Below are 27816 nucleotides of genomic sequence, written 5' to 3'. Positions count from 1 at the left end.
GGCACTTTGTCCTTTCATTCGATTTGACCCGTGCCAGATCGCTCCGTGGCAATCCCGCTTTTCCCCATCGCCGCGCGGTGAATTATTGGCTTTAATTGTACGCACGATAATGGCCAGGCTGGACAAATTTCCGGGCGGGAAACGCTCTTTGGGACAAACGAACGAGGGATTTGACGTGACGCCGCCACACGCGCCGGTCGCATCCGCCAATTAGAAGCGATTGAATGTTTTGGGAAGAACGCGTTAATGCCACATTCGAATGCTGGGGATAATGCTATATTTAAGAACGGAAAAGACATACCGTATTTCTCTCTCGTGATTTAGAGAAAACTTTCGACTATATAATAAACAAATCATTATCGTAGTAAAATGTACTACGTTGACAATGCTTTTATATTAAATGATTGCAAAAGAAAAATGTGATCTTGTTTGTCTCTTAAAGATTTGATTGAAAAATTTATAACATTTTTAGGATAATAACACGTGTAGTTGTAGTGGTATGAGCATATTCTAAGGGAGGAACCGTATTGTCCAGCGACAAAGCGAGAGACCGGGGGTCAAGCTAGATCGGTCTAGGGTGCAGTAGACTGCGTCATTGTACGTTGTATAATGATATTGCTCGTATGTCGCGTGTGTCGTGACCATCAAGGGTCAGTCGGGTCAAAGGTCGTCTTTTCGATGATTCGTTTGGGGCAGTTTATACACCTCATTATGATAAACTTAAGATAGAACTGGAAGGTAAAGAGAAAAAATCGCAATATATCTCTATCTAATGTTTTGGATCAGATTAATAATTTTTGCATTAAATTAACGCTGAAAATGTGCGTCTTTATCCTAACTTTAATATTCTTATTTTTATGTACCTTCAATATCAGCAACAAAATTACATCTTCAATGTCATCATCGTTTAAAATATATACTCGTTTTAAATTATTTGTAATTATTCCGTGAAGCTCTCTCTTTATCCGAAGAAAGGTCAAAGCAATTCTCGTTTCTTATAAAATTACCAGAATCGATAGCCTGTTGTCAGTCTCCTCGCTGTGAAATAGAATATCTTCCGACATGCTAATGCTAGACCGCTGCAAATCTGAAAAGGTTCTTAAGAGTCTTCTCAAATTCAGTCCCACGTTTCCGATACGTGCCTCCAACATTCCTGCACTCCCCAAGGTTTTACATCGATCGTTCTATTGATGATCTATGGAAATCTACGGCATTTACATATCTATATGCATTTTATATTTGGTAAAGAGTTTTGTCGGTATCCTTATATTTTGTAGACCGTCGTGTCGGTATGTTTTACAACTTCAAACAAAATTTCTAGAATTTCGTATTTCTCGAAAGACTAGCAATCAATTTAAATAAAAAAATTATTTAATAAAATTGTTAAATAGCCAATTGAAATAGTAGCGAAATTAAAATAAGTTTTGTACTTATATATAATATATGAAACATTATAGCATATATACATATACACAATGTAGTTTTAATAATATAAGTTCCTCTATAATTAATACATATGTTTCACAGTTTACATGTACAATATATTATTTAAAGCAGCATGTTTAAGAATTATTTATTCTCCTTTTATACCTTGTTTTTCAGAAATAATTTTTCTAGTGTTTATGTGTGTATGACTATACAAAAATAATTCTGTAAACTGTGACTAATTACTATTTGTGCGTATCTGCACGTACACAAATTAGCTGAATATTTATATTTAAATAAGAACAATCGACGAAAAATATTAAATAACTTCTCCAATTATAAATTATATGGATAAAATGCATAAAGGCGTAAAATTATATGCAGGAAAACACATTGAAATTGTCACGTACCGTGTACCTACAATACTATTTCCTATCAATGCTCTTAAATACTACCAAAAAGCTTTTGAAGAAGGTCAGGTATCTTCGAGTAGACATCATTAAAGATGAAGTCGACAAAAATGCACATGCGTTTCCGATTAATACCGAAACGAGTTTCTCGTCAGTAAGAGCCGATAGGTTGAGCGCATAAACCGCATTCCATATGCCCAGGCCGACTTCGCGTTCACCGACTTCGGGTCCGCGACCCAGGAAGTAGGTAGTAATTTCGAGCGTAGGGCACGGCGAAATTAGCAGGCAAAGAGCCGAGAGATGATTTTCCAAAATAACACGTCCCTTGTACAATGGGGAGGCAATTTCCCGGGGACCAGCTGCCGCCACCTATCTGATTTATCATCTCGCGTTCCCGACGAAGAGAAGGGCTCTCCTCCACTTCGACCGTCCCGCGCGCAGGAACACCCTGTAGCCGCCGCCGCGCGTTTCTTTTCTTAAAGAAACTGGTCGAGAGAGACTTCTCGCTAGTAATTATCGTGCGCCAGGTCATCGTGGAGTCTCCCTCTGACACTCAAACGCCGCGCGCGAAACAAAAAGTAGGAAAAATACGATTTTCGTGGGCAGATTAAAGTATCAGTTAATTGAATCTCTTTGGCGAGAGAAATTCGCCTACTCGGGTTTGCAAAAGTCCGAGGGTGCTTTTTCTCGCTTTTATTACATTTTAGCATCCTTCCTTCCCTTGTTGCGCTCAAAGCCACATACGGTGCAATAACAGATTTTAATATATTCTGATAATATTATTTCTTTATTTATCTTCGAAAAATGTCCTCAATGCTGATTGCTCATAGTTGAGAATAATGGTAATAACACACTGTAAGTATACAGAAAGATTTCGCTGAGATATATATGTACCTAAAAATTTAGCTATTAGAGATACAGATCTAAAAGTAATTTTGTTAGTTCATCGAAATGTTTATGTAGAAAATTCAAGCGTAATGAGTAGGGCAAAAAGTGTTAATATTCTGGCAATCAGTTTAAGCATTCTATCGCATTATTTTGATAATCTAATATTTATTTTCAAATCTATGCATTTAGATAGATTCATAGATACTTCAGCAAAAAGTCGTCATTTTTTAACTTTTCAAAATTAAAATACGTTTTATTCTTTTCGCATTGTAACAAACAATTGCTCGCGATTACAAATGACGATAAACTTCGCATCTGTACTGCGAAACGCGGAATTGGCTGGCTGTTAGTTCGCTGGAATTCGTTGGGGAAAGCAGATGGGGGTGGAGTAGGGTGGGGTGGGGTTTGTTCAATCGGTTATTGATTGGAAATGTAAGCCAGAGAGCGTGCAGGGCGGACCGAGTGAAGGAGAAGAGACGATATCGGGACGAGGCAGGGGGAATAGGACATCAGCACTGGTACGGACCGACAGATGGCCGCTGGTCAGCACGACCGCATGGAGAAACTCGCCAATTGGGAAAACTGCTTTCCGTTTGAGCCACACCGAGACTGGCAACCTTATATCCAGGCCGTTCGCTGATTGCAGTCTTAACTTAACACCTGTCTAGGGTGCCGATCACATTCTAACTCTTTACATCGCAATTTATTCCTATGCGCAGTCTGTGCTGCTTTAGAATTACAATTTAGATTAATATAATATTAACATCAAAATCGCTTGCGATATCGTAAATAGCAATGTTACTGCATTATTAATTTTAATAATGTTAAATTATACTCAATTTGAATTATTTTCAATCATTTTTATAGAATTACTGCAACGGAATTAAATAGTTCAACACAAGATTTTATCAATTTTGTGACTCAAATTTCATTTATTATTTATCAAGTACACATATATTAGTATAAATTGTTTATTACTTTATTTGAAAATTGCGTTTGAAACTAAGCAATTCGGCTGAAGAAATGTGTTGATTAAATACGATTGTTTTTTCAACTATATATTTTGTATTAAAATAATACATTTTTACACACGTGGACTTAAAAGTAACAAAGTGTCATTTATTTTAAAGAATTAATTCAAATTTAATCTTTCAATTATTTTTTTAACACACTATGCATAATACATATTCGATTGACTTTTGTTCTATCTAATTACAAGTTATTACGTGCATTCGAGAACGAAGCGTCATCACCAGATTATATACATTTCGATTATAGCACACGACGCATAATTTTCTCGATGTGATGAGCGACAAGCGCGCCGGGCGAGAGAAAATCGATATAGGAAGACGAAGGTAGCGATTCTTGCTAATCGCCATCAGAGGCGAGATGCGGTATCGAGATGGACATAGATGCGAGAAATGACGGTTCAAAGGTCGTACGGCTGGGTGTTTAACGCAGTTGTAGGCGTGATATCGGTGCCGATCGTTTATCTAAGCCGCATCCCCGTGCGAGATTACGTCGCTCGACACGTGCAATCGCGCGTATGTCCTATCGACGTAAATGCGCGCAAGGTGCTACAACGACCTTCGTGGACTCCACTCTCTGGTCTCACCTCTCCGCCTCATTCTCCAAGCCTGCCGCGGTCACCACCACCACCACTGCCAGACACGACGACAAGCACCGCCCGGCTCCCTCGCATCCCTCGGGCAATCTTTTCAATTTAAAGTCAAGTATTATGGCTTAAATTGCATTATGGTTTCCTTCCCCAGGAGGTAGGGCCCGAGAGGAGCAGCAACGAAGGGCGGCTCCTTGTAAGCAAGACTCAATCACGCCGCTTAACCTCTGACCCCGAACCCACGAGACGCGCACACATGGACACGCACGTGTGTGCGCGCCCGCGCTGCGCGTGCTCGCATTGCGACGTGCACGCATATATACCCAGGCATGCCGAAGGGCATCCATCCTCACGTACCGCGGTGAAGAAACCGATCGTCACGTTCCCTCCGAAATTAGTCTCGAAAACGAAAATCAGTCGGGACGTGTGAACACTCGGCCGTGCCTTTTCAGTCTCTCAGTTTAAGTCGCGCCTTAACGACTTCACCTCCGGGACTTCATTTCTCGAGCACCTACGGTTGTAACGACATCATTACGTCGCCGATGTGACATCGCGCGCGGACCTGAAGAGGGTCCATATACGGAAACGGGATCTGTATGCACTCGTCCTCCTGCGATTCGCGAATGCAAGCGATTTAAGACGACTATATCAACAGCTACTTCTCCAAGTATTTAAGTTTAACGATCAGCGCTGCAGTTACGCTCGCCGAGGATAGAAGCTCGGTTCAGTCTCCGAATAGATATTTCACTCGATACAATATCGCGAATTACTCTCGTTCCTCACACACGGAGGGGAAACTAAGCGTCGCTATGCACACACTCGATCTAAAAGCAATCGCGCATCTCCCCGTAGACCATGTTCGAGAGATCGAGACACCGGATTAAGACCTATACCCGCGTAATATGTACTCGCGGCGCGAGTGCGCGCGAGGTTGGTGCAGCAACTCGGCTCCGGCTCCACACGCGTACTTTTCACACGAATGAATGAAACGACCCAGCGCGCGGGCCCAACCCTGACCTTGAACTCGCTCGCCGAGAAAAAAAAAGGCGCGATTCCTCCCGTACCGCCTCCCGACTGTAATAACGCGTTCCGCGCTGTCCATAAGGCATGTAACAGATACCTCGGCGAGGTGGGTACGCGCGCGCCTTTTGCTTTTCCCTTTTTCCGTATTACGTTATCGGTTAGTCCGCGCAATGCACTCTCCCTCCCTCTCTCGCGCGAACGTGCGTTAGTGCGTGCATTTATCATGCGCGAGCAACCGCGGCGCGATAAGTATCGATAATTTTCATAGATCACCGATGCACGCGGCGCTATATATGCTCCTCGAATAAGAAAGAATCGCGCTGGTAATTCCGTAATATTAATCTCGCAAACTGCTGACGCCGCTCTAACACGATCGACGCTATTTTATCCAGGATTTTTCAGCCCTTGAATCATTTTATTTGTATTCAATCTAGTTTTTCTAATTAAGGAGATCCCTAAAGCAAAGGCCGAACTCCGACGCGATGTCGATAAAACGAACTTTTCAATTCCAAGACTACAAATGTCGATAATAATATATCTTTTAATTCACTTTCTTACATTATCATTCAGTCTCACTCTAATGCGTTTATCCTTATCTATAAGAATGTTGCGACAGTTGTAAATGTATTTAAAAATAAGTAACATTTTTTATTTCTTTTAGTTTTTTATACAATGCCGATATGTTTACAGTAACTATTATTCATGCGTACTTTAATCATGTACAAGAATTTTGCAATTCTGTAAATTTAAAGATATTTTAGAATTACGAAATGTGATTTGCTTTACTTTAGGATTCCTTTAAGTGCATATTTTTCGTATTTAGCTGTTATTCCTTCTTATTGATTGGCTACAACTTTCTGTATTGCGTTAAAAATTATGCAGGTACACATATTTTCTATTATATATTGTATTATGATGTATATTTTATACTATAAAGTATTCGACATCAAACGATAAATTCATTGAAGGTCTGGCTAGGGCGGAATTTTTTTCGACAGATGTACGATAAGTAACAAAATATTGACGAAAATAATCGAAATGTAGTTAAGGGGATTCTTACTTGTTCGACAAAGTTAACCATGATTTACCTCGCTTTCATAATTCACTTGTAACGAACTATTCCAGAGTAATGAGCATGCTCCTAGAAATTACACGCTGAGCTTCTCGCCTGCCGCGCGAAAGTTAATAGGAACACGCTATCGGATACCGTGATAATAATCCACAACAAAAATACGATATCGTGATAAAGAAACCCGAAAAAGAATATTCATTTAATTAAAAGTCTACATTTTTGAAATCGAAGTAAAGATGAAACAAATATAATGATTTTTTTAAATAAAAGTAATTGTATATAAAAATTTTCATTGTTTCAATGGACGTGATAACGACTTTCATTCGATTACAATAAATACACAAAAAAAAAAAAAAATCTCTCGAAGCAGCCCTGACAACGCGATCCTTTTGTAATAAAAGCAATCGCCTCGCGCGAAGCTTCCATTATACTCGTCCCGTAACGAACCATTCTGAAATAACACAGCTCTCGGAGAGAGTAAATTGCGGGCCGCATTTCCTCGCTACTTCGGCGTGCGGCGCGATGCGGCGATTTTCTCAAAAATCGGCTCAATGTATCCCGATAATGTTCGACGCGTATCTACGCTGCACGTAAGGCAGCTGAGATCGCGACTACGGAAAATAGTTGCGCGCCGGGCTCGTTTTCTTATGGCGCGTAGCGCTCCTTTAAGTAATATATTTCTCAGGGATAATTGCAGGCAGCGATTTCGTGCAGCTCGTTCAGATCCGGCAGATACCGGCGGACTGCACAGCGGAACGTGTATTGCACGTGTGCAGGTAGTGCGGCCGGCCGGGCGGAGAGAAACAACGAGAAAGAGGAAGAAAGGGAGACGACGGCAATGAGGCGAGAGGGAAGGATGTGCCGCACGTATGTCGGTAGGTTACACGCGTAGGTAGGCACTTACCTATCCACGTAGGTAGACACACTTATGTTTAAGGGAGGGCTGCGCGCTCCGGGGGAGAGACGCGAGGGGCGAGGTATACGCGAGAGACGCGATAAGAGGGGAAAGCGAGAGGGAGCGAGAGCGAGCACTGATAGAGCGTAACTGACTTCTTGGCCGGTGCATATTACCGGGCTGTTAGAGGGCGGAGCCGGCTGATGAGTTAGCAACGTATTGACTTTATAATAATCACGTTAGCTGGTCCACCGTGATCCCTTGGTATTACGCGATGCTTCGCGCGAATTCACATACCGGGTGATGTCGAGAATTTTATACGTCTTCGGACAGCGTAAATTGTTGTAAAAATTGGAGTAATTTTGAATTTTATTCATTCGCGTATACGTGCTTTCCTCAATTAGATTTCATTTTGTTATGTAAGATAATGTGAGGGAGGTATCTAGGATTTTTTTTTCGGGAGGATTTTAATGCATTGCTTTTTTGGATATTTTACAGCTTCGAATGTTTCCTTCTTGTTTTTGATTTTGAATGGGAAAGTGGTCCACGTTCATGGTCGTCATGTGACCTCAATATGACTTACTTTCTATTTCTAGATAATTACATGGATAACTAAATTTTCAGTATATCCATGTAAATATTGAAAAAATCTTACATTTTCAATTAACGTTTAGAAATGTTTATTATTTTGAATATTGTTATCAATTTTCAATGTTGGACTCAGCGTTTAGGTTATATTGAGTACAGTTATCTTATTTTTATTTGAAAAACTGAAAACTATACTCACGATATTCTAAAGAAATTTTGCATGAAATCTACATCTCACTTGCGTATCTCTACACTCGTTTCAAATGTTCAACCTAACACTGCATATTATACGTTCTTCCTCCAAAGAATAATGCTACCTCCATAATATTCTGAAAGTTATAAAGTCTGTTAATTTGCACCGTATATTCCAGATGCCTGGCACATCAAAATCGCTCGCATTCCAGTCTCAAGCGTACGATGCGGTCTTATATGCACAGTGTAACAGTTCCGCGCTAATCGCAAATATTTTTTCGCACGAGGCATTCATCCGTGCGCGGTACTTATCGTAGTGCACCGATCTCGGTGAGATGCAAACGGACAGCCGCGTATACGCGAGAGAGATGTCAGTTGACATTTGGCCGAGCGGGTTGGCTGATTGCGCGAAGAAGCTGTTACACGCTTGAACGTATGAGATGCGTGGCCTAGAACACGGCGTAGAGCTCTTACCTGGCCTCTCCCCCTTAATTAGCGGTTTGGTTTATCTTAATCGTTCCCTCGACTCTTCTCTCAGACCGCGAACCCCTCAGAAGATGAGGAAGCACGTGAGAGCGAGGCGCTCAAGTCGTTACGTATTCACGTGCAGCTGGCGAAAGATAACGGCGGTCTCTCTCTCTCTCTCTCTCTCCCTCTCTCTTTCCCTCTTTCTCTTGCAGCTAAAATAAGAGATCGACAAAGATCGGAGGGAGAGATCGAGAAAGAAGATCGCGAGAGATGCGGCTCGATTCTCTCTGTGCACAGTTTGCGCTCACTTGCGCTCGCTGGCTTGCAAGCGTTATTAATATTTCCCTGATCCTGGTGTCAATGGCATTGATGGATGACACGAACATTATCTCTCGCTCCGAAGAAAATAGCCATGGCTCGTTTATTATCAAACGAGAAGAATTATCGACTGTCAATGAAGACTAACCGTACCGAATATCCCGGGTACGTGCCTTTAATTAGACGTTTGGTTAAGTGTGTGTGTGTTTCTATCTAGACGATAGTAGGTTTTGAGTTTTGTATATATATAGAGAGATATATACATGACCGCTCACATTGATGTTGGCGTTTTCACACAGAATGCAAGATCGCATTTCCTCGTAATGATCTACTAATGGGCTTTCCGTAATCACAATGGACAGTATAATTACAAAATGGCTGTTCGTTAAGTACATAGTTAATCCCAGAACTGGATAGTGGAACGTAATAGATCCTCGCTCGCATAATTCCATTGCAACTTTCACACAATTGATCGAGCAAATACAGCTTCTTGTAATGTAGAATATTACAAGCTCTGATTACGACAAAGGCAAACGACGTGTGGTATAGTATAAAAATTTTGAATTTATTACTAGTTCAATTTTAATTAAATAACAGATCTAGTAGTAAGTTTTTCGAAATCTTTTTATCAAAAAGATTGCGATAAATGACAGTAAAAGTCAACATGTGTCAATGGTTTGCACAAAATCGCCATTCCGACTTTATCACTGTTACTTTCTAGAATATACTAGATCGGAATCTAATCCACTCGCTACCGTCGGAGGAAATTTACCGCGTCTCGACCGTGGTAAGTTTCCCGCAACAAGTCAACGATGCAGCTTTGCCGCTCGCACGCGCGCGTGTGTGTAATCGGCGAGATCCTCTTAATTCTCGTTTTCACGCATCGCCCTTCCTAGATTTAGATCGCGCATAGATAGCGACTAACTTGCAAATCGCTTCTGTGCCGTCCACGGCAATGTGAATAACGTGATGCGGTAACGGCCGGTTAGCAATCCTGACCTCCAATCTCACCTCAATTTGCCTACACGCCGCCATTTGCGTCAGCGAGGAACGGAGAGAACCAGCCTATCTAAAATTATAATCTGAAAAAGTGCACGACCGTTTGCGCGCACTGTGTGGTGCGTGTGTTTGTGTGTGTGTGTGTGTGTGTGTGTGTATGCGTTGCACGCGAGAGGTCGAGTACGCGCGCGTAGTCGATTAATTATGGCAAATCGCGTATTATTATAAATTTCGCAGCTAATTGGTACCTTTTTAGCCACGAGGCATCCTTTTAACGTAATATATTCTCAATGTTCGATCCGCCGCTTATTACCGTATCTTCGCGAAATTTATTCGTTGCGTTTGAGAGATATAAGAGTTATAATAAAGATCCTATTAATTTGTAAATAACTAAGTGAATCATTTTTCGAATTTTGCCAATTTGACCTTTACACTCGTGTACTGACATAAAAACATCATCACGATTTAATGATCCCTTTAACAGGTTGACGAGGCCATGCACAACGTACTATGTACGTCATAATGAATTTGGAGCGCGTAACACCTGAACGAGATGACAAATGAATATTTCCGGTACGAAGGCAGTCAGCCACAAATGGATTTTGATCGGTGCGGTTGACTTTAACGCAAGTTAATTAGCTCTTCAATTATCATCGTCGGACCGCCGGAACAATGAATCGTTTGTGAATGAAGTGTTTACAGCCCGATGCTAATTTGCGGTACACCTGCTTTTTGGCGAATGCAACGAAAACGCAAATGTTCCTTACTTTATAATCATTACAGTTACAGTCACTAAGCAACCATAGTGTGCGATCTTTCAATTACAATAAATCTAGTCTCTTAATTGCATGAAGATAAATATCATATCTTTTTACGCATATCTTTCTACACGTATCAAATGATCAGAAATGGTAAAATATGAATATTGCATCGCTAAAAAGATCTTATGGATAAGAAAAATAAATAAAAATGTCCAGTTAACTCAATAAAAACTATTATATAAAGAAAAATTATTTTTAAGTCTATTCTAACCACAAAAATATAAAAATAGCTCAAAAAATCATATTAAAATAAATATTTTGTATAAATACTGCCAATTTGAGAAAAATTAAATAAAGACATAAACTATTACGACTTAACAAATGATGTAACACCTGAGCAGTTTTTCGAAATGAGTTAATAAAGTTTAAAACAACTGCGTGCAAATGCAAAGACATCGATTGTATGTAATAAAAATGCACTCAGGCTGTCTCGTTGAACAGAGTTTATGCTGCATTTTACAATCGGTCGGCGTATTTATTCGCCAAGCGAAAAGGAACGATCCTCATACGGCGCTATAGCACGTCCTGATCGATTTAACGCCAAATGTCGCCGTGTTTTACACGCGGCAATAATGGTTGAAATCTATGTAGCCAATATTTCAAGCCACCCTTTCTCGCCTGAACGTCCCCAACCTCCACATGGATGGCGTTCGTACACCAACGATACGTAGCCTTGGTTATTGGTCCGCATATGGACATCGCTCGATATTTTATATTCTACAGAGAAATGAAGGTATAAATGCAATCATGGTTGACGCCTTTCGAAAAACGAAATTATCATGTTCCGAAAAAATCATGAAGCATATTATTACGCTTTAACAAAATTCAGAATAAACATTCTGTCGTTGTTTATGACTAATAACTATTTATAAAGAGGAAGAATAAAGAAATGTCTACTTCTAGATAATATAATAATATAATCCAACATTCTCTCGTATTCAATAACTTAGGATAACTTTATAAAATATTGTACAATTAATTTTATATGTTTTTTTATTTTGAATGTTTTGCACTTCGAGTAGTATTTTAGAGATGTAAAACAATTCGGATTGATCGAATATACGGCATTTACATATTTTGGAGGAAAGAGAACGATCCAAAGAACACACGGAAGAGTGATAGTCCCGAGGGAGAAATACGATTCCCGACAAAAGAGAATCCTTCTGTAAACGACAAGTGTAATTTGCGCGAGAATAGAGTACGTCACGCAATACGACGACTTCAAAGATTACTTTCTAACAGATACTTGCTAGTCCATTTCTCTTTATCCCCTTTTATTTAGCCGAACTCATCGATATTTGCATGTATCGCTCTAAATATAATGATACACATCCCACTTAAATGATATTTTTTACAAATTAATAATTGGTATTTAATTGAATATATTTTTTGATAATTAACATTTAATTGTAAATTTTTCGATTAAGTCGATATATCGAAGTAGATCATAATTCCTCATAATTTTTACATCTCAAAAATATCTCTGCATTAATCTACAATTTAAAATTCCATTAATTAAATTGCACTTGAAATTAAGTAAAAAAATCAAATTCATTGATCAATATAGTCAAACGTGATATCAACTTGTAAATTCAAACGAGTGATTTATCTATCGATACTGTTCTCTTAGGTATATTGTATTAAACTTACGCTTAAGGGTTCCTGTTTTCGGGCGAAAGGGCACGTCGTCGTTGTAACACATGTGTCTTTACGAGAGTGTGTTCACGAGCCCGTAATATTTTAGGGAGCCCTCCTGGTCCTCGTTCTTTAAAAACTAGCCAGTGCATATGTCGACGTAGGCGACATAATGTTATCAAGCTGTCCAGAAAGAGCCGCCACCGATCGCCGCCACGTAAGAACGAGGACCTCGGGGGACCACGTCCTCGCTCTCGCCCACTTCGTTCTTATTGATATACCGAATAAACACACTTGGCAGCTAGGCCAGGGCGGCTTTGCGAGGCAAATAGCTTCAGAAAAACCCTACGTTCGGGAGGGGAAATATCTTTCCTTCCTTAAAGTCGACACTATGCTCGACGCTGATAACAACAATTGTGATAAAAGCTATGAAGACCGCTATAAATTATATGAAGATATAAGATAAATTACTTTCTACCGAAAAATAAACTTCTGTGCAAATATAATGAAAAAATTGTAACAGAATTCTATCGCTGAGTTTTATCTTGCAGATAAATAACTATTGTGCATACGTATTCTAAGATTCGTATATTAGAATTTAATGAGACATTGCCACGCGCGCGCGCAGTGACGTACTATGATTCGTAACGGAATCGTCTTCGGTTTAATCTGACTGAGAAATTACTTCTTTCTTAAAGTACTATAAGTTGTAATGAGATTGCTTTATCTTTTTTTTTTTATTTTACTTTCAAAAATAGCTGTGTCAGTTATATGAAAATTATATGAAAGTTTAATATTATAAAATAATAATAATAAATAATTTAGTTCTACCATTTCTACATTTTAAAATAATAAAGAAAAGAAATTTAGCTTTAATATCCTTTTACGTTGTAAAACGTGTCTTATGAAGCCTGACACGCCGCCGAAATGTCATTTACCTTGTAAAATGGAATCTCATTCAGTCTCCAGTTTCACCCCCATAGCTTTTAAGTTCAAGCTTCGACCCTTATCGACCGCATCGTGGACTTTGCGCACCTCGTCGAGTGCAGCGGTTATCCAGTAAATAAAGATGAATAGTTTCCCCGTCATCGCTCTCTCGCACACACAAACACACATAATCGCGAGCATGTGTGCGCGCAGCAACGAGACGATTTTAAATTCCGCGAGTCAAAGCGATGTTTGACATGGAAATGTTGAGCGATGCATTAAACATGCCGCGTCGAGTGCTTCCTTCTCCCTCCCGCAAGATCGTAATCCCCCTGTTTCTTCAAGAAAGACGAAAAGTGCTCCCTTCGACCGTCTGGGGCCTGATCGTATAACCAACGAACTTCGGGCCCCAGTACAATCGCCCTCGCGTTGTCCGAGCTATGTTTATTTAGGCAAATGAAAAGAACCACCGTGGTTTCACTAGTTCTCGAGGCTTTTATATATTCGTCAATATAAAGAAAACGACAATTGCAATATTAAATCCTCCTATTTGCTTTAAAAACGATAAGATTATACTACCGCCTTTTTTATCTCTTGTACATTCTTTAAATCCTTAAATTCTTGTACAGGTACAAAAAATTTGTTTAAATACGTGATACTTTTCATTACTATATTGTCTTCGATATTTCAGAAAAAATGATTTGATGCTTTTACATCCTTCAAATACATTATGCATTGATCAGAATTGCCAATAATGTAACACAGACGTTAGTTTCGAGCTAGCTTGCATATAAATAATAAAAATCCCACAGGGTTTTGTCATTGCAAATTATTGCATGAAGCTATAATACAGTTTAGGTTTAAACTTGTTCTATTTTTTAATATTTTATATTGCAAAACTTATAAATGTGTATAATTCTATATTGATGTTGTATATATAGCTCCAGATTGCTCGTAACTTTGTCTCGATGTGACATGTAAAGTTGTAAATCGTTCTAGTATCATTATCGTCGGCGAATTACGAGGAACACAGCACGACAAGCGTCGCGAATTTCCGAGTCGTGATTGGTGGAGCAGTTGTCGTGGAGCACCTGCGAGGCAATTTTACTGAACCTTCCAAAAGAAACTCCCGCCATTGTCCGACAAAATGACATCATGCTTATTGCATTATTTAAAGAGCTTCGTTTTAAGACTACTTTAAACCTGATCCACGATTGTCGGAACACCGCTACTGATGGCACAAGTTAGATTTCTTAGGATGGAGTGATATTACAAATGCTTTGAAATGTTCTTTGATTGATCAAAATTAATAAAATTCTTTCCTTTGATCAATCAAGTATTTCAAAGCATTTATAGAGACTTTAATTGTATCCATGATTGAATCGAGAAGATGCACGTTTACGACATTTATTCGAGATTTAAATTAACATGACGTTATATAATTATTATAATTAGCAAAACAAAAAGAAAAAATTAAGGGAAAAGGGGAAAAAATGTTTAATGTTGCACGATCATACTCTGCACGCTTACAATTAAACATTTTTGTGTTTTACTATAATTTGCATTGTTCTCGCAAAATAAAATATTTCTCTAGATCACGTAGTAATTCATTTCACAAGGTTTTTACTTACCGGGTGAGATGCCAAGTTTCGCATGCATGCTACTGGGGCTTCTGTGATCGGGGGTGGTAACAGGGGCAGCTACGGGTGGCGACAGGTGGGGATGTGTCAGTGGCCCACCGCTTGTCGTCGTCGTGGTAGTCGTTGTGGCACAAGGATTTAAGGGTGATGTCCTCTTGAAAGACTGGTCCGTTCGCCACGAGACATCATTGTCTCCTATCCAGACTTTACCTACGCAAGTAAAGTCATGTCAAGTTAGATGTAAGAATACAATGAGATAGAGAAAAGAACACAAAACTTAAAATAATAATTACTATTTAAAAATATAAATATATATTATACACAAAATGCGAAATATTGATTATTTCCTCAATTCTCTTGATACTGAAATCAATGCTACGCACGTACACATACAGCCTTTCATAAACGAGAGAAAAGTATGCACGATCTCCCTTGCTACGGCAATATCAGCGATGGAAGATCAAATTGCAAAAGAGGCTCTCGAGATAAATTCTATGCTCCGTGCGTGTATTAATATAACGCACACCGGAGCGGCTATGCGTGTGCAGAAAATGGCTTCTCTCCCCTGGATAGAACCCGTCGTAATTAGCGACCCTCCGAATCCCCTATTCCTACCAGTTTTCCCCATTTTCCCCCGTTTCCCTTAATTTCTGGGAACAATGCCCGGCTCTGGATGTTGTTCCAGGCTGCAGTGTCTAATTACACGCGGGGGCATACCGAGTTCTCCTTTCCCAAATTTGTAAGGGCGATGTATGGGGTGCATCGAAATGTTTATAAATGTGACATGCAATTTATATTTGCCATTAAAAGTATAAAAACATTTTTTTAATATTAATACAATAATGAATAATCAATTAAATATTATTAGAATTTTATTCATATAAGAAACTTATTAAATCCACTTTTCGGATTTAAACTATAAATATACCGGTGTGTCCACATAAATGAATTTATTATTATATCTCACGAATGTTATGTCGCGTGCAAGGTGTCGGATATCCATGCCGTATCTTTTCGAGCACCCCGTAGCTGGCGGAGATCTCGGATTTATGGAACACGCGAATACCGTATCGCCCCCGCATGCGTGCGACGTGACTCAGACTCGGTATTATTTGCTTGACGAATGATTTAGCCCGAAATACTTAGCTCGTTTTTCCCCATTACCTCTCTCCCCTACTCTTCTGCTTTATCTCGCACCCCCCTCCCTCCTCTCTCCTAACAGAATACTAACCTTTCTTCGTTCACTCTACCTCCTAACGATAATCGGAGAAACGCGTTACTCCAGAGACAGAAATACAGTAACTAGAAGACGATAGGAGAATAGGGAGTGACGGGTGGTTCACAGCAGAATGCAGGAAAGCGGTGAAGATAGAACGAGGGTGGTAACTGGAGCCTGTGGTTTCGCGAAAGAAAGAAAGGACGTTCTTCCTATCGAGAGGAAAAAGAGAGGCGGGAAAAGCGGTGGGGCTGAAGAAAGTGTAGCCGGCGCTAACTAAGGGCGTCGGCTAATCAATATCATCAGAGAATGGCCGCTGACCTCCATCTACCCCGCTAGAACGACCATTGTCCAGTATTCCCGCTTTTCCAATGAGTCGCATGAGCGAATACAAAAAATATTCGTTTTTTCCAGAAATGGTAAATTGCAAGAATATTTCGCCCAAAATGTAGCAATATCATATTATATTTGTTACAGTAATTATTATGAATATAAAAAGTATCATTATATCAAAATATTTTCGATAATAGTTATGGCATTTTGTAATTGAGTTTAGCCAACATTTTGTATCAAGTTGATATCAAGTTCTAATTAAATGGTCTATTAGTCATTTATGAACTTTCAGAGAAAGATATTAAGAGTCGCCTCAGTGTCATTTCCACAAGGATAGCTTGCCCAAGGCTACGATTCAATCCTGAACCATAGTATAGAGGTTTCCTTTAATCTCGTAGTGTTTGCATGGTTCCCAGATTTTATTCAACCCCACAGAGACAATCAAAGTCACCCTAAAGGCTAGTGAACTTGACGTGAAATTGCACGCGAGTTTGTGGAAAATTCAATTATGCGAATCTGCAAGAATCATATCGAATATCACTCAACAAGAAAGTTGCCAAAGAATGATCGAATTATTATCTCATTGATCAAATTTTTCAATCAATATAGAGTAAATCGTTTTTTGAAAGACAAAGAAAAACGTAGGTATCTATAGATAACTTCTTGACGAAGAATAAATTGAAAATAAAAAAAGAAGCACGACTAATCTCTCATCAGACTGATGCTTCGTTCATCAGTCTCATCTACGCTTCCCTAAAGCTTCCCTTCCTTTCTCTCTCTCGCAATAAGGGTCGTAGCTATGTCCGAACAGAAATCAGTCCGCATAAACAGAACCATCCATTCCTCGATTCGCTCCTTCTACCCCTCGTAAGCCTTGCAGAGAACCTTCCCCCTCTTCATCCTTTGCATTCTCCCTCGTCCATTCGTCCAACTCGGCGCGAACTCCATTCACGGGTTTATCACTGTCCAGATAACAACGATTTACCTACAGGCGAACTCCTATGGGTTAGGTTTCGGGAGGGTAAGAGGGTACGTCTGGTGGGGTTGCCGGAGAAGAGGGATGAGGTGAGCCTCATGGCAGGACCGTCGAAGAAGGCAAGACGGGCAGCCACCTTGCATTCGGAGTATTTCACTTTAACGGCCCTCCAGGGGATTGGCTGACCCCGACCGGAGACCCTTCACCGTTTCGGCATAATGGACCTCTACATTACTTATTCGTCCTAGCCAATGTCCTGCTAGCGGCTCCGTTCCTGACTGCGGCGCCGACGAAGCCGCTCGTTTTCCACGTCCTATCGTTCCTGCGTACGATTAATCGCATGTCGCGCGAACAAGGATTATCGAGAATTGGAAATGCTGCAATAGGAAATAGTTATTTATATTAGATAGATACTTAAACGCGTGTTTAAATACACAAAATCATCAACCTCTAATTAAATTTTATATCACACCAATGATATAAATTAGAAAATATGAAAAAAGTATTCAAAATTTTCTGAAAAAATTATATTTCAAAGTCTAAAATATTTTTATCCAATCATATATTTCCACCTCCTTTTCTAACAAAAGGCGATAGAGCCACCTTTGCTGATTTCAGCTTCCGGGTACCGACCAGTAGCACGGAAGAACAACACGCCCCGAGCAAACTGCTTTTCTCCCGAAAGAATTGAAAATTCCTGCTCGTCCAAGGGTTGAGGAGGTCGACGATAGAGAGGGCGGCGGCTGAGGAGACGAAGAAGCGGGACGAGGAAGCGAACGCGGATAAAGCGTTCGATATAAGATTAATGCTAGAGGCCGCCGACCAGTCCCGCGCACGTCGAGGACCGTTCAGCCATACACGAAGGCAATGGTGATTCCTCTTTGAAGGTAGAACCGTGGGCAGTGGCCAAATTGAATCCTGCTTAGGACAGAAGAAGCGTCGAGAGAACGAGAGGACGAGCGGGAGCCGGCCCCAGAGCCCTTTCTCCAATAAATAAATCGCCGACCGTCCGTGGGTCTCCGATTTTCAGCTCGAACGTACGGATTAAAATCGACCGACCGATTTGTAACGACGAACACCGAAAGTAATTGCACGATTATCTTATTTCTGTGTGTTCCTTTGCTTTCTTTTTTGATAGAAAATTATTTAACAAGAATGTTTCGTTCATGCTAAATATATTTCTAATCAAAGTTTTATACAAGCACTTTCTTTTATATTACAAACGTAAAATATAATCTAAAATATAAGAACTATTTAATTGAAAGAATAAAAAATTAAATTCTTCCGTTAAAGATATTGGCACGATAATCTCGTTTCCGCGTTAATAACTATTACTGTATTTAAACCTATAGCTTCCATATCATATTATATATATAAAATTTCAAAGATATGAATTTCATAAAATATTTATCCTACTTTATACGTATCACTGATTATATTGTACGCACGAGATTAATATTTATCTTATTATCTCATATTTTAACTGTAACTATTAAATATAAATTAATTAAAGAACACAAAGTAAGATTAGAAAAACTATCGATAAATCACTCATGCCGCGATAATGCAAAGTAAGAAAAGGGTAAAGTCTAAAGAACGTCCTGATTCTTAAATAAAACAAGTGTGAATGACTTTTAATCGGTCATTGTGATTATCAGAAATAACACCATAATATAAACCATATAATACTATTGAAATGATATCTTTTCCCGATCTATTAACTCTTTCATAATATTACTAATATTGTATTATCTATCAATATGATTAAGCGAATCAATACGCCATGTAAATAAAACGATAACATCATACATATTTTTTCTTAAGTAGCTGTGTAAGTTATAAAGTACAATAGTATCTAATATTTAAAATTCTCAATCAATTATGTATTTAATTGAATATTTATATATTCAATACTAATAACAAACAATGTTATAAAATATAAAGTTTTACTCGAAACTTACTACTTAATTTGTTTTTATAATTCTTTTTCTATTCTTATCTATAATAGCGTGGAAAATTTATGTTGATTTCGAAGCTAATAAAATGTTCTTATCTATATCAACAACTTATGATTATCACATTACTTCTTCAAATACAAAATACTAATACACGATCCTTGTAAAAATATTCTGAAAAATATGGAATCTCTGCGTCGTATATTATCAATAAACTGAATAAACCTGGTATAGGCGTAAAATTTTTCATTCTCGCGTTGACGCATACTCGTGATAAAATTATGAATCAGAGTAAAGTCCAGTATGAACCAATGTTAGTTAATGGCATTACATGTACACGTAACTACTTATAATCTCTTAGTTATTGACAATTATCGTAGCAAATAATATACACGGTATAAAAAAGTTCTCTTAGTATTTTCTAACGCGTAATTATTTTACTTTCTTTTAGTTTTAATTATCTTTTAATTCTTTGTTTTCTTAAACTTAGTGAAAATTCGTTGCTCATGAGAGAAAAAGACAAAGGAGCAACGTTCGTCGAGAGTTTCCCTGTTTCTTGCTGGTTGCCCTTGTCGGAACAACGATCGATAAAGCTGACCCCCTACCCTCCTCCCGTGCACTCTGGGTATCTTGACATTCGCATAAGCTTGAGTGTCCTTAAATTCGCACTCATACATATCGAGAGATTTATTGACTAATTTAAGAAGTTAATATATAATACTTTCTAAATAAATTCGTAGATAACTACTATCTTATTTCTTCAATTCTTTTACAATTCAATATCAGAATGCTAAATGAGTAAACAGATACTAAATGATAATTCTACTTGAAAGTGAAATACTATCAAAATTAATCGCAAAACAATATTTCATAATTCATATTTATCTTTCTCAGGCAACCGCCATTACGTTACGCGACCTACGCGACCTAGCTGGCCTCGCCTCGCCCAATAAAAAACGTGAATAATAAAGAAGCCGCCGAGGCAGAAGGGGCTGAAGAAACGCGGCAAGGGTTGTAAGCGCAAGCGCGAAACCGCCCCGCGAACGAGGGATGTCGGATACCACCCTACGGCATAACTCCTTTCCACCGACACCCAGCCAATCTGCATGTTACTCGCGACACGGGCCGCCATTTTGAGTGAAGTTTACAATCGGAGGGGTGGAAGTACGCAATCCTTTGCTTTAATATCTAGTAAATAACGATGCGAAAGTATTCAAATATTAAACGTAGGTATTATTAGTTTTAATTATTAATTGTAATAGCTGTAAGCACAGCTGAATATAGTAATTCAGTAATTTAGTAAATCGAACGACGCTGTGTGTAAAATATTCCCTACGCATCACACCGATCAAATAGGCTCACGAAAATGAAAAAAAAAAAACGTGCACTTCTATATTCTCTCAGCTGAAGATGAGAAACATAAGAGTTCTTCTATATAAATAGATATTAGTACTTTAATGTAGTAATTTTATAATGCTAGATGTTTTTAGATTGGATTTAGCAATTTTAAAAAATGCAAATATATAAATATTTAAAAAACCATATTCTTAAAAAGTCTGAAGAATTATTCTCATTTCACTAAAAAACATTTAATACGTTAAACTAAATATTAATATGTGAAACAAAAGTTTAAATAAAATAAATCATTAAACCATCGCGTTCACAAAACAACGTTCACAAAAAGTATCACGCAATAAGAAAATAAATTCGGCAATCGGATCTGATAGATAAAAAGTCTACGCGACTCAGATTCGCTCGGAGCAGACCTATCGTCATTGACGCGACCACTCGAAGGGGTGAAAACCTCGAAACTCCGAGATATAGGTGGAGCTTTAACGAGGGATAGGGGCGGACGATGGTCGGGGTAGCGATTTTAAAATCACAATGGCAGACACACGTCGTCAGCGTCTATCCATCCGTTCATCCCTTCTCCTTCAGCCACCGGCTGGCGTCGCTCCTGCCGTTGCATCTGCGTTTACTGCGCGTTTGAATCTGCCTGTGCAGGAGACACGAGCCCCTGGAGGCCCTCGAGCGCGTGCGTGAGTGCGTGAGAGCTACACATTCGCGTGCACACACACATGGATGCGGTGGCACGGACGTAGCACGCGTTTCCAAAGAATCCGCAGGAACACAACCCCTGCCGATGGCACCTTTCGTAGAGTGCACGCGCGGTGAGGAGGGGCGATCAACCACCCCTTCCTCAAACATTTTAAACTTTTTTTCCGACCCCCCTCTGTACACGGCTACGCTTTAACGACGCTTAGTGAGTTTGCGACGAAAAGGGCTACGATGCGGCGACCCGCTATGTTACTCTACCGTTACGATACTTTTCTTTTTTTTTTTTAATAGGCTATGTCGGATGGCGCGGCGAAGCTACCCCTCGTCGCGGGTGATTCCTAGGAGTATTGGGAAGTGATTTGTGTTAGAAACTGTGTCTGTTTGACTTTCGATCGTTAGATAGCTCGCTACCCTTTTTCTAACCATTCTGAAAATTACAATTCAGAGCCAAACGTACTCAATGTTATTCATATCGTATCTGTATATAGTTAATATTTTACACGTTGTTCATATTTTAAAACAATATCGCAAATCAACATTATACAACTGCATCAAAAAATACTCGATACATATTTATTTATCCAAATAAAACAGGAAACGCACCGCGTTTCTGGAAAGTCAAGAACATTTAGCATTCATTAGTTTAATTGGTAAGTACGTATCCGGCAGCGCACAACAGTGGAGATCAAAACAACTATTAACGAGTAATGAGAATTGCAATAATTACCATTGAGTAATTAGCTATGTTAATTTGGTAGATATTTGGAATTTCAATCTTGATAATCAACAGCAATGGACGCTTCCTGCTGAGAAATTGGAACTTATTAACAGCGAGATGACAGAAATATAACACATCATAAATAGTTAACGATCAATTAATGCACTGTACATTACACACACAATGCAACATTATATTTTATTCCTGAAATGTTCTTTCTTAAGCGTTTCAATGTACGTTTACAATGCACATGGAAATCTTTTGAACTTTCTCGTGATATCAATTCAAAATTCTCTTTCGATTACGTATCTCTCTCATAACCCCCCTCTCTAAAATATATTACACAATATATAAAATAATCCTTCGTAATTGCCCAAGCTTGTTTATCGAACTTGAATACTTCCAAGACGACTCGGAGAAACGCAACACGTCCCAGGTTAAAATAAACTAATTATCGAAGCGCGAATGCTAATAAAGGGCGTTGGAATTTTCACGCTTTTCCCTTCGGCAGTCTAGCGAGCAAGCCGTGTTCATGGAAATTCACTATCGCTCGGCAGCCTTCACCAGTCTAATTGGCAGCGGAATGACCGCCGTTTAATGAGTAACGAGAGTCCTGGTGATTAACTATGGTAATACCGTGGATATTCTGTTTCGGTCGGGACGCGCCGCGTGAGCTCCCCGGGCGCCGAGAGTTTCACTTACAGCGCAGAGTCCGTTTATGCGTGAGCGCGCGCGCCCCCGAGATCAAATCGTATTCGCGCGATGCATTTATTATGCATTCACCGTGAATAATGCGAGTGCACGTGGGAACCGTCGATAGCGCGCTACGAGATATCTCGTTCTGGGTGGGGACTTTATTAAATTCCTCCGTTCGGCCAATCGCCGGCAATCATCTCGAGCCCTCGACTTCTCCCTTTTTCGTTCGGCGGCTAATTAATCTCTCGCCGCCGGTGCCTGTGTATCGTTCCGCGTGCACTTTTCCTTAGCCGGGCGGTGCGCGGTTCGCGATTGTGCGGCATATTAATCAGTGGCACCGATGCCCCTACGCGCTTTCGATGGAATCGATGCTTCGCAGTACCGCCGCGTGAGGAAGATCGCACGAACAACGAGCGAATGCAGCGATAAACGCGATAAACGCTTATCGTATGCCGACACGGCGGAGTGAGTGCGTTGCTAGTAATCGGGGGATGATTTGTAAGTCGAGCGCAATAATCTGTAATACTTCCATTCGCTGGCTGCATTCAACTGTTTGTTAATATCACGCAAAATTCATGAGAGAGAAAGAGAGAGAGAGAGACAGCTAAAAGCATTTATCATTGTTCTAAGGCAAGTTCTTTAAAAAAGCAAGCAACAGGAAAAGAGTGTAAAATATATAAAAAAAGAAAAAACACGATGGTATACAACGTTCATAAAATAATGGTAATACAAAAATAAATTGTAACGAAAAGGAAGCAAAAAGTAGCGCGATGAGTAACAGAAGAAAAAAAGAGAGAGAGTGATTTTATCTCTACGATGATACGATAAGATGCATAAGCAATTTGTTAGCTACGGAATGATATATATAATTCATAATTTAGAATTTAAAAAATTACGGCGGTAAGAAAGGAAATGCGATGGAAATGCAGCTGCTCTTTTCATTCTGTAAGACTATATGAATAAAATTTACATTTCTAAAATAATTTAATTTATCGCATATACATAGAATCAAAAAATTTTCAGACAAATCTCCATAATATTTTTTAGTCCCTTCTCTGTTGTTAATATTCTCTTCGCGCTATCTTTCGATCCGCTCGATCTCCGGCCGGGAGAGCAGCTGCGTCTCCAAAGCCAGACGCTGTACGGGTCGCGGGAAAAGGAGGCGACCGGCGAAGAGAAGCAAGAGCGAACGGACTGACGGACGAGCATGAAGGGAAACCGAAGGACGAGAGGAAGAAGAAGAAAAGAAGGAGAGGGAACAAGAAGATGAAAAAAAAAAAGCGAACGTGGAGATCCTTAAAGCAAACTGCCCGCCTCGAAGAAGCTCAGCTCGGCGATCGGGAGGGGTGAATTCGTCGCTCGATAACCCGATTGGTTGGCTGTGCCGCCAATGCAACCGCGCTCTCTCCGCGAATGCATTCGCTGTATCGCGTCTACTGCCGTTACCCAAGCGCACTCATATGCGTGCGTACGTGCGTGCGTGCGTGCGTGCGCGAGAGAGCGCGACTTGCGGTGCAAGTCTCCACGCCACGGCGGCGTGCATGCGTAATGCCTCGCGTGTAGGCGCGCGTCGATATGTATAGAGCATGCGTACACGCACATACAAATGTGCGTGCTCGTAGCATCCGAGAGCATCGCGGAATCGCCACAAAAACTGGTAGCCGACCAGTCGCCCGCATTGCCATTGCGGGACCGTTCTCTTCTCTCCCGATACGAAGACGACTTCTCTCGATCGTCCTGTTGCACTTTTGCAACGAAGCGAGGGGGGCGGAGGGAGGGGGAGGGGGGGAGAAGAGGGGTGGCGAGCAGCGACCCGATGTCGATCGAGGGAGGACGGACTTTTCTCACGGCCCGCGGCCGACAGAAAGAAGGAGGCGAAGAAATGACCGAATGGTAGAGGACGTTTCTGAGATGTCCAACGAGTCCTCCTCCTGGTGATCCTGAGGACGGTACGAACTAGAAGTCTCTCGTTTCTCGTATATTTCCGCAGCGTCAAGTCTTTTATGTGTTGGTTCGCGACGGCAGATAAAATCCTGCTAGTGTACACGTATGTATTAGTTTATTGTTCCCTCGAAACGGATTACATATACCGCGACAATCTTATATTTCTCTCTTCACTCGAAACTTTTAACTCTTTAATCAACCTTTAAAAAGCATACGTGGAATAACAGTATCGGACACAGGATTTGCAGGCTGTGAGTCAACCATTTCCACACGGAGATTACGCGAAGAGGAGATTTTTTGCTGAAGTATCTGAAAATTTAGCTAGATAAAGATCTGAAAATAATTTTGTATGAAAATAATTATATGGGAATCTTGAGTGTAGAGAGCAGTGCTGCAAACATTTATAACATACTAACAATCAATTTGTGCGTTCCACATAATTATTTTAATGATCCCATAAAATTATTTTCAGATCCGTATCTAGCTAAATTTGTAGATCAGCAAAATCATCTTTTCTGCGTACAAGTCACATTAAGATCGTGCTAGCGATTAAATTTAATAATAATGCGTATGTATTTTCCGCGTAGAGTTGATTAACATTAACAGCGTGATTTCCATTATATGTATAATATGAATGATAACAAGGGGCACAAAAAAGTTCAACATTTCCTGGCAAATTATTCGCTTTTCTTCAAGCACTTTCTCCCTGTGCGTGAGATGCTTCCGTTTATTTGCATGAGCGCAGTCACGGAACACAAGATCTTTTTTCTTCAGAATTTCTCATCCTCATAAGATGCATTTCGTATACGTTTAAATTACTTATTGATCAGAAATTCTCTATTCCGACAAATATTTGTTCTAATTTCGAATATTTTTTTATATACATATACTACTAAATATATTTATTCTATAACATTAATTATTCGATTCCGAAATGATTATTCCTTCCATATTCCGTATACGCTCGTCTCAGTCTGTCGTCGAATTCAAAAGGTAATTGGCGTGACGTTGGTGTTATATCATGATGGATAAAAGATTCCTGAAACGCGCTATGTTATTTATTCATTTACGCACGCGAGATTTCGAATACGATAGTTAAGCCACGCCTCAGGTATTCCAAAATTTAAATAGTTAAGCGCAAATATAATAGCTAACGTATACTAATATAAATATTGAGATAAGAGATACTCTACGTTATCATCACACGCTTTCTCATGATTGTCATACCATCGTCACATTAGTCAAAAGTTTGGTAAGATAATTAAGGCGCTCGTTGATTTTGTAATATGCGCAACGCACATCGTTTTTTCAATGAGTCATTCAGGTTACTTTTACGCAAGATAATGTTCAACGCACGGTTTTACATGTTTAATAGTCAATAAGATTAACTCAGACCAATTCTAAGAAAATCAACACGGTGCACAAATAAGCTCACGCATATCGATAACCTCAATGATGGAAGAGGAAGAAGAGAGAAAGAGACGCAAAAGAGTCTTATCTTTCAAGACATTCTAATTTTTAGTCGTATATAGTGAACAATTGTTACTTCAAGATAAAATAAGCAATTTAAATTTTTTTTAAATTTTACTTGACATCTGTAATCGAATAAAAATTTATGATCTCATATGTTGTGTGTATTTACGATGATATAACATCATCAACAACTCAGGCAATACGCAATATCTAAAAGACGTCTTTATGATTTTCTTTTTTTTATATATTTATGTGCCCCAAAAGATGTATTTATGGTGTTTTCAGGTATACTTAACTTTTTAGATATGATGCATACCGTCTGGAAAGTTTCTACATAATTCTAAAAGTGATATAGATAGTGATAGGTCTATACTATCCAAAGATAATCTCGCATTATCCTACTTACACATTAACAATTTACACGTCTTGTTTACCTTCGGTCTATTCGAAAAATCAATATATCTATTACATATTTATTTGTAATCTATTAATCTCAATTTCAATATCTATAATATTTCGACATCTTATTTTTATCTATAATCGATTATTGCTATCGAGAATGATTAACTACTCATATAATTCAATAAATAAAATGCTCAGGTTTCAGATTAACTCGAATCATCAATACCAATCGGTATTGAAAAGTTGCCTCAAAGTTCCTAATTGTTTCCCTATTCAAGTTTAGTTGAATGTCATTGTACCATTCTTTAGTAGCGTCCGTCTTGTGTTACTGGTCGGTGTATCAGCTAATCGAAGGGTGAAATTTAGCGAACGAAAGTTTTATTTAGCGATTACAGTGTGGCCACAGTAGAACAAAGAAACCAAAAAATAAAACCTCTCAGGGGTATTGGTATACAATCGCCCTAATCTTGCGTTATTGCGGACAATAGCTTTTATTTGATTAGAATCTCTTTCATGGGATTGATGTAAAATTGATTCGACAAAAAAAATTTTAATAAATCCGATAATATTTGAAGAATTGTTAAAAGATATTACTCTTTTGATAAAACCTTTTAAGATATATCCTACTTCTACATCAAAATGAATTCTAAACAGCTAAAAAAAAGGAAAGAAGTGATAATATCAATTTATGAATAACTCATGAGCTGAATAAAATTTTAGGAGGATGAGTCGGGTATGAGAATTTTCGTTACGTTTTAAAAATGTGCTATCTCGTAACATCGCAACGTTTTAAAAGACGCACAACCCCCTTTTTCGTCACTCGAACCCCCTGCTAAGCCAAACGCGCAAAAACTGTGTGAAAAAGCGTTATTTCGGGATGAAATCCGACACTGTGCGGCCGTTTTTTTCCTCTCGCGAGCAGCAACCCCTATTTGAAAAAAGTGACGAGAAGCTACGGGGCTGTCGCAAAAGTATAGCGGGATGCAGGTAAATTTTCTCGTGATTTCGGAAGATCACCACTCTCGGTGATCGTACACACACACACGCGCGCACGAAGGGGCAAATTGAGAGGAGCGGGGATGATGCATATCCTGCATATTCACCGGATTTTCGTATAAATCGCAGG

The 27816-nt window shown here is 39.4% G+C and overlaps 1 protein-coding gene across 1 annotated transcript in view; it reads right to left on the bottom strand.

Moving 5' to 3' along the window:
• LOC108772185 (POU domain protein 2) overlaps positions 1-27816 on the bottom strand; it is a 136062-nt gene that overhangs the window by 51567 nt on the left and 56679 nt on the right. The window contains exon 3 of the mRNA XM_018537675.1: positions 14911-15129. Within this exon, the coding sequence (XP_018393177.1) occupies positions 14911-15129 (219 nt within the window). The remainder of the gene's footprint in view (positions 1-14910; positions 15130-27816) is intronic.

This window comes from Cyphomyrmex costatus, unplaced genomic scaffold (assembly GCF_001594065.2).
Source record: "Cyphomyrmex costatus isolate MS0001 unplaced genomic scaffold, Ccosl1.0 scaffold18, whole genome shotgun sequence".
Lineage (NCBI taxonomy): Eukaryota > Metazoa > Arthropoda > Insecta > Hymenoptera > Formicidae > Cyphomyrmex > Cyphomyrmex costatus.
This window is presented reverse-complemented; position numbering and strand designations above follow the sequence as displayed.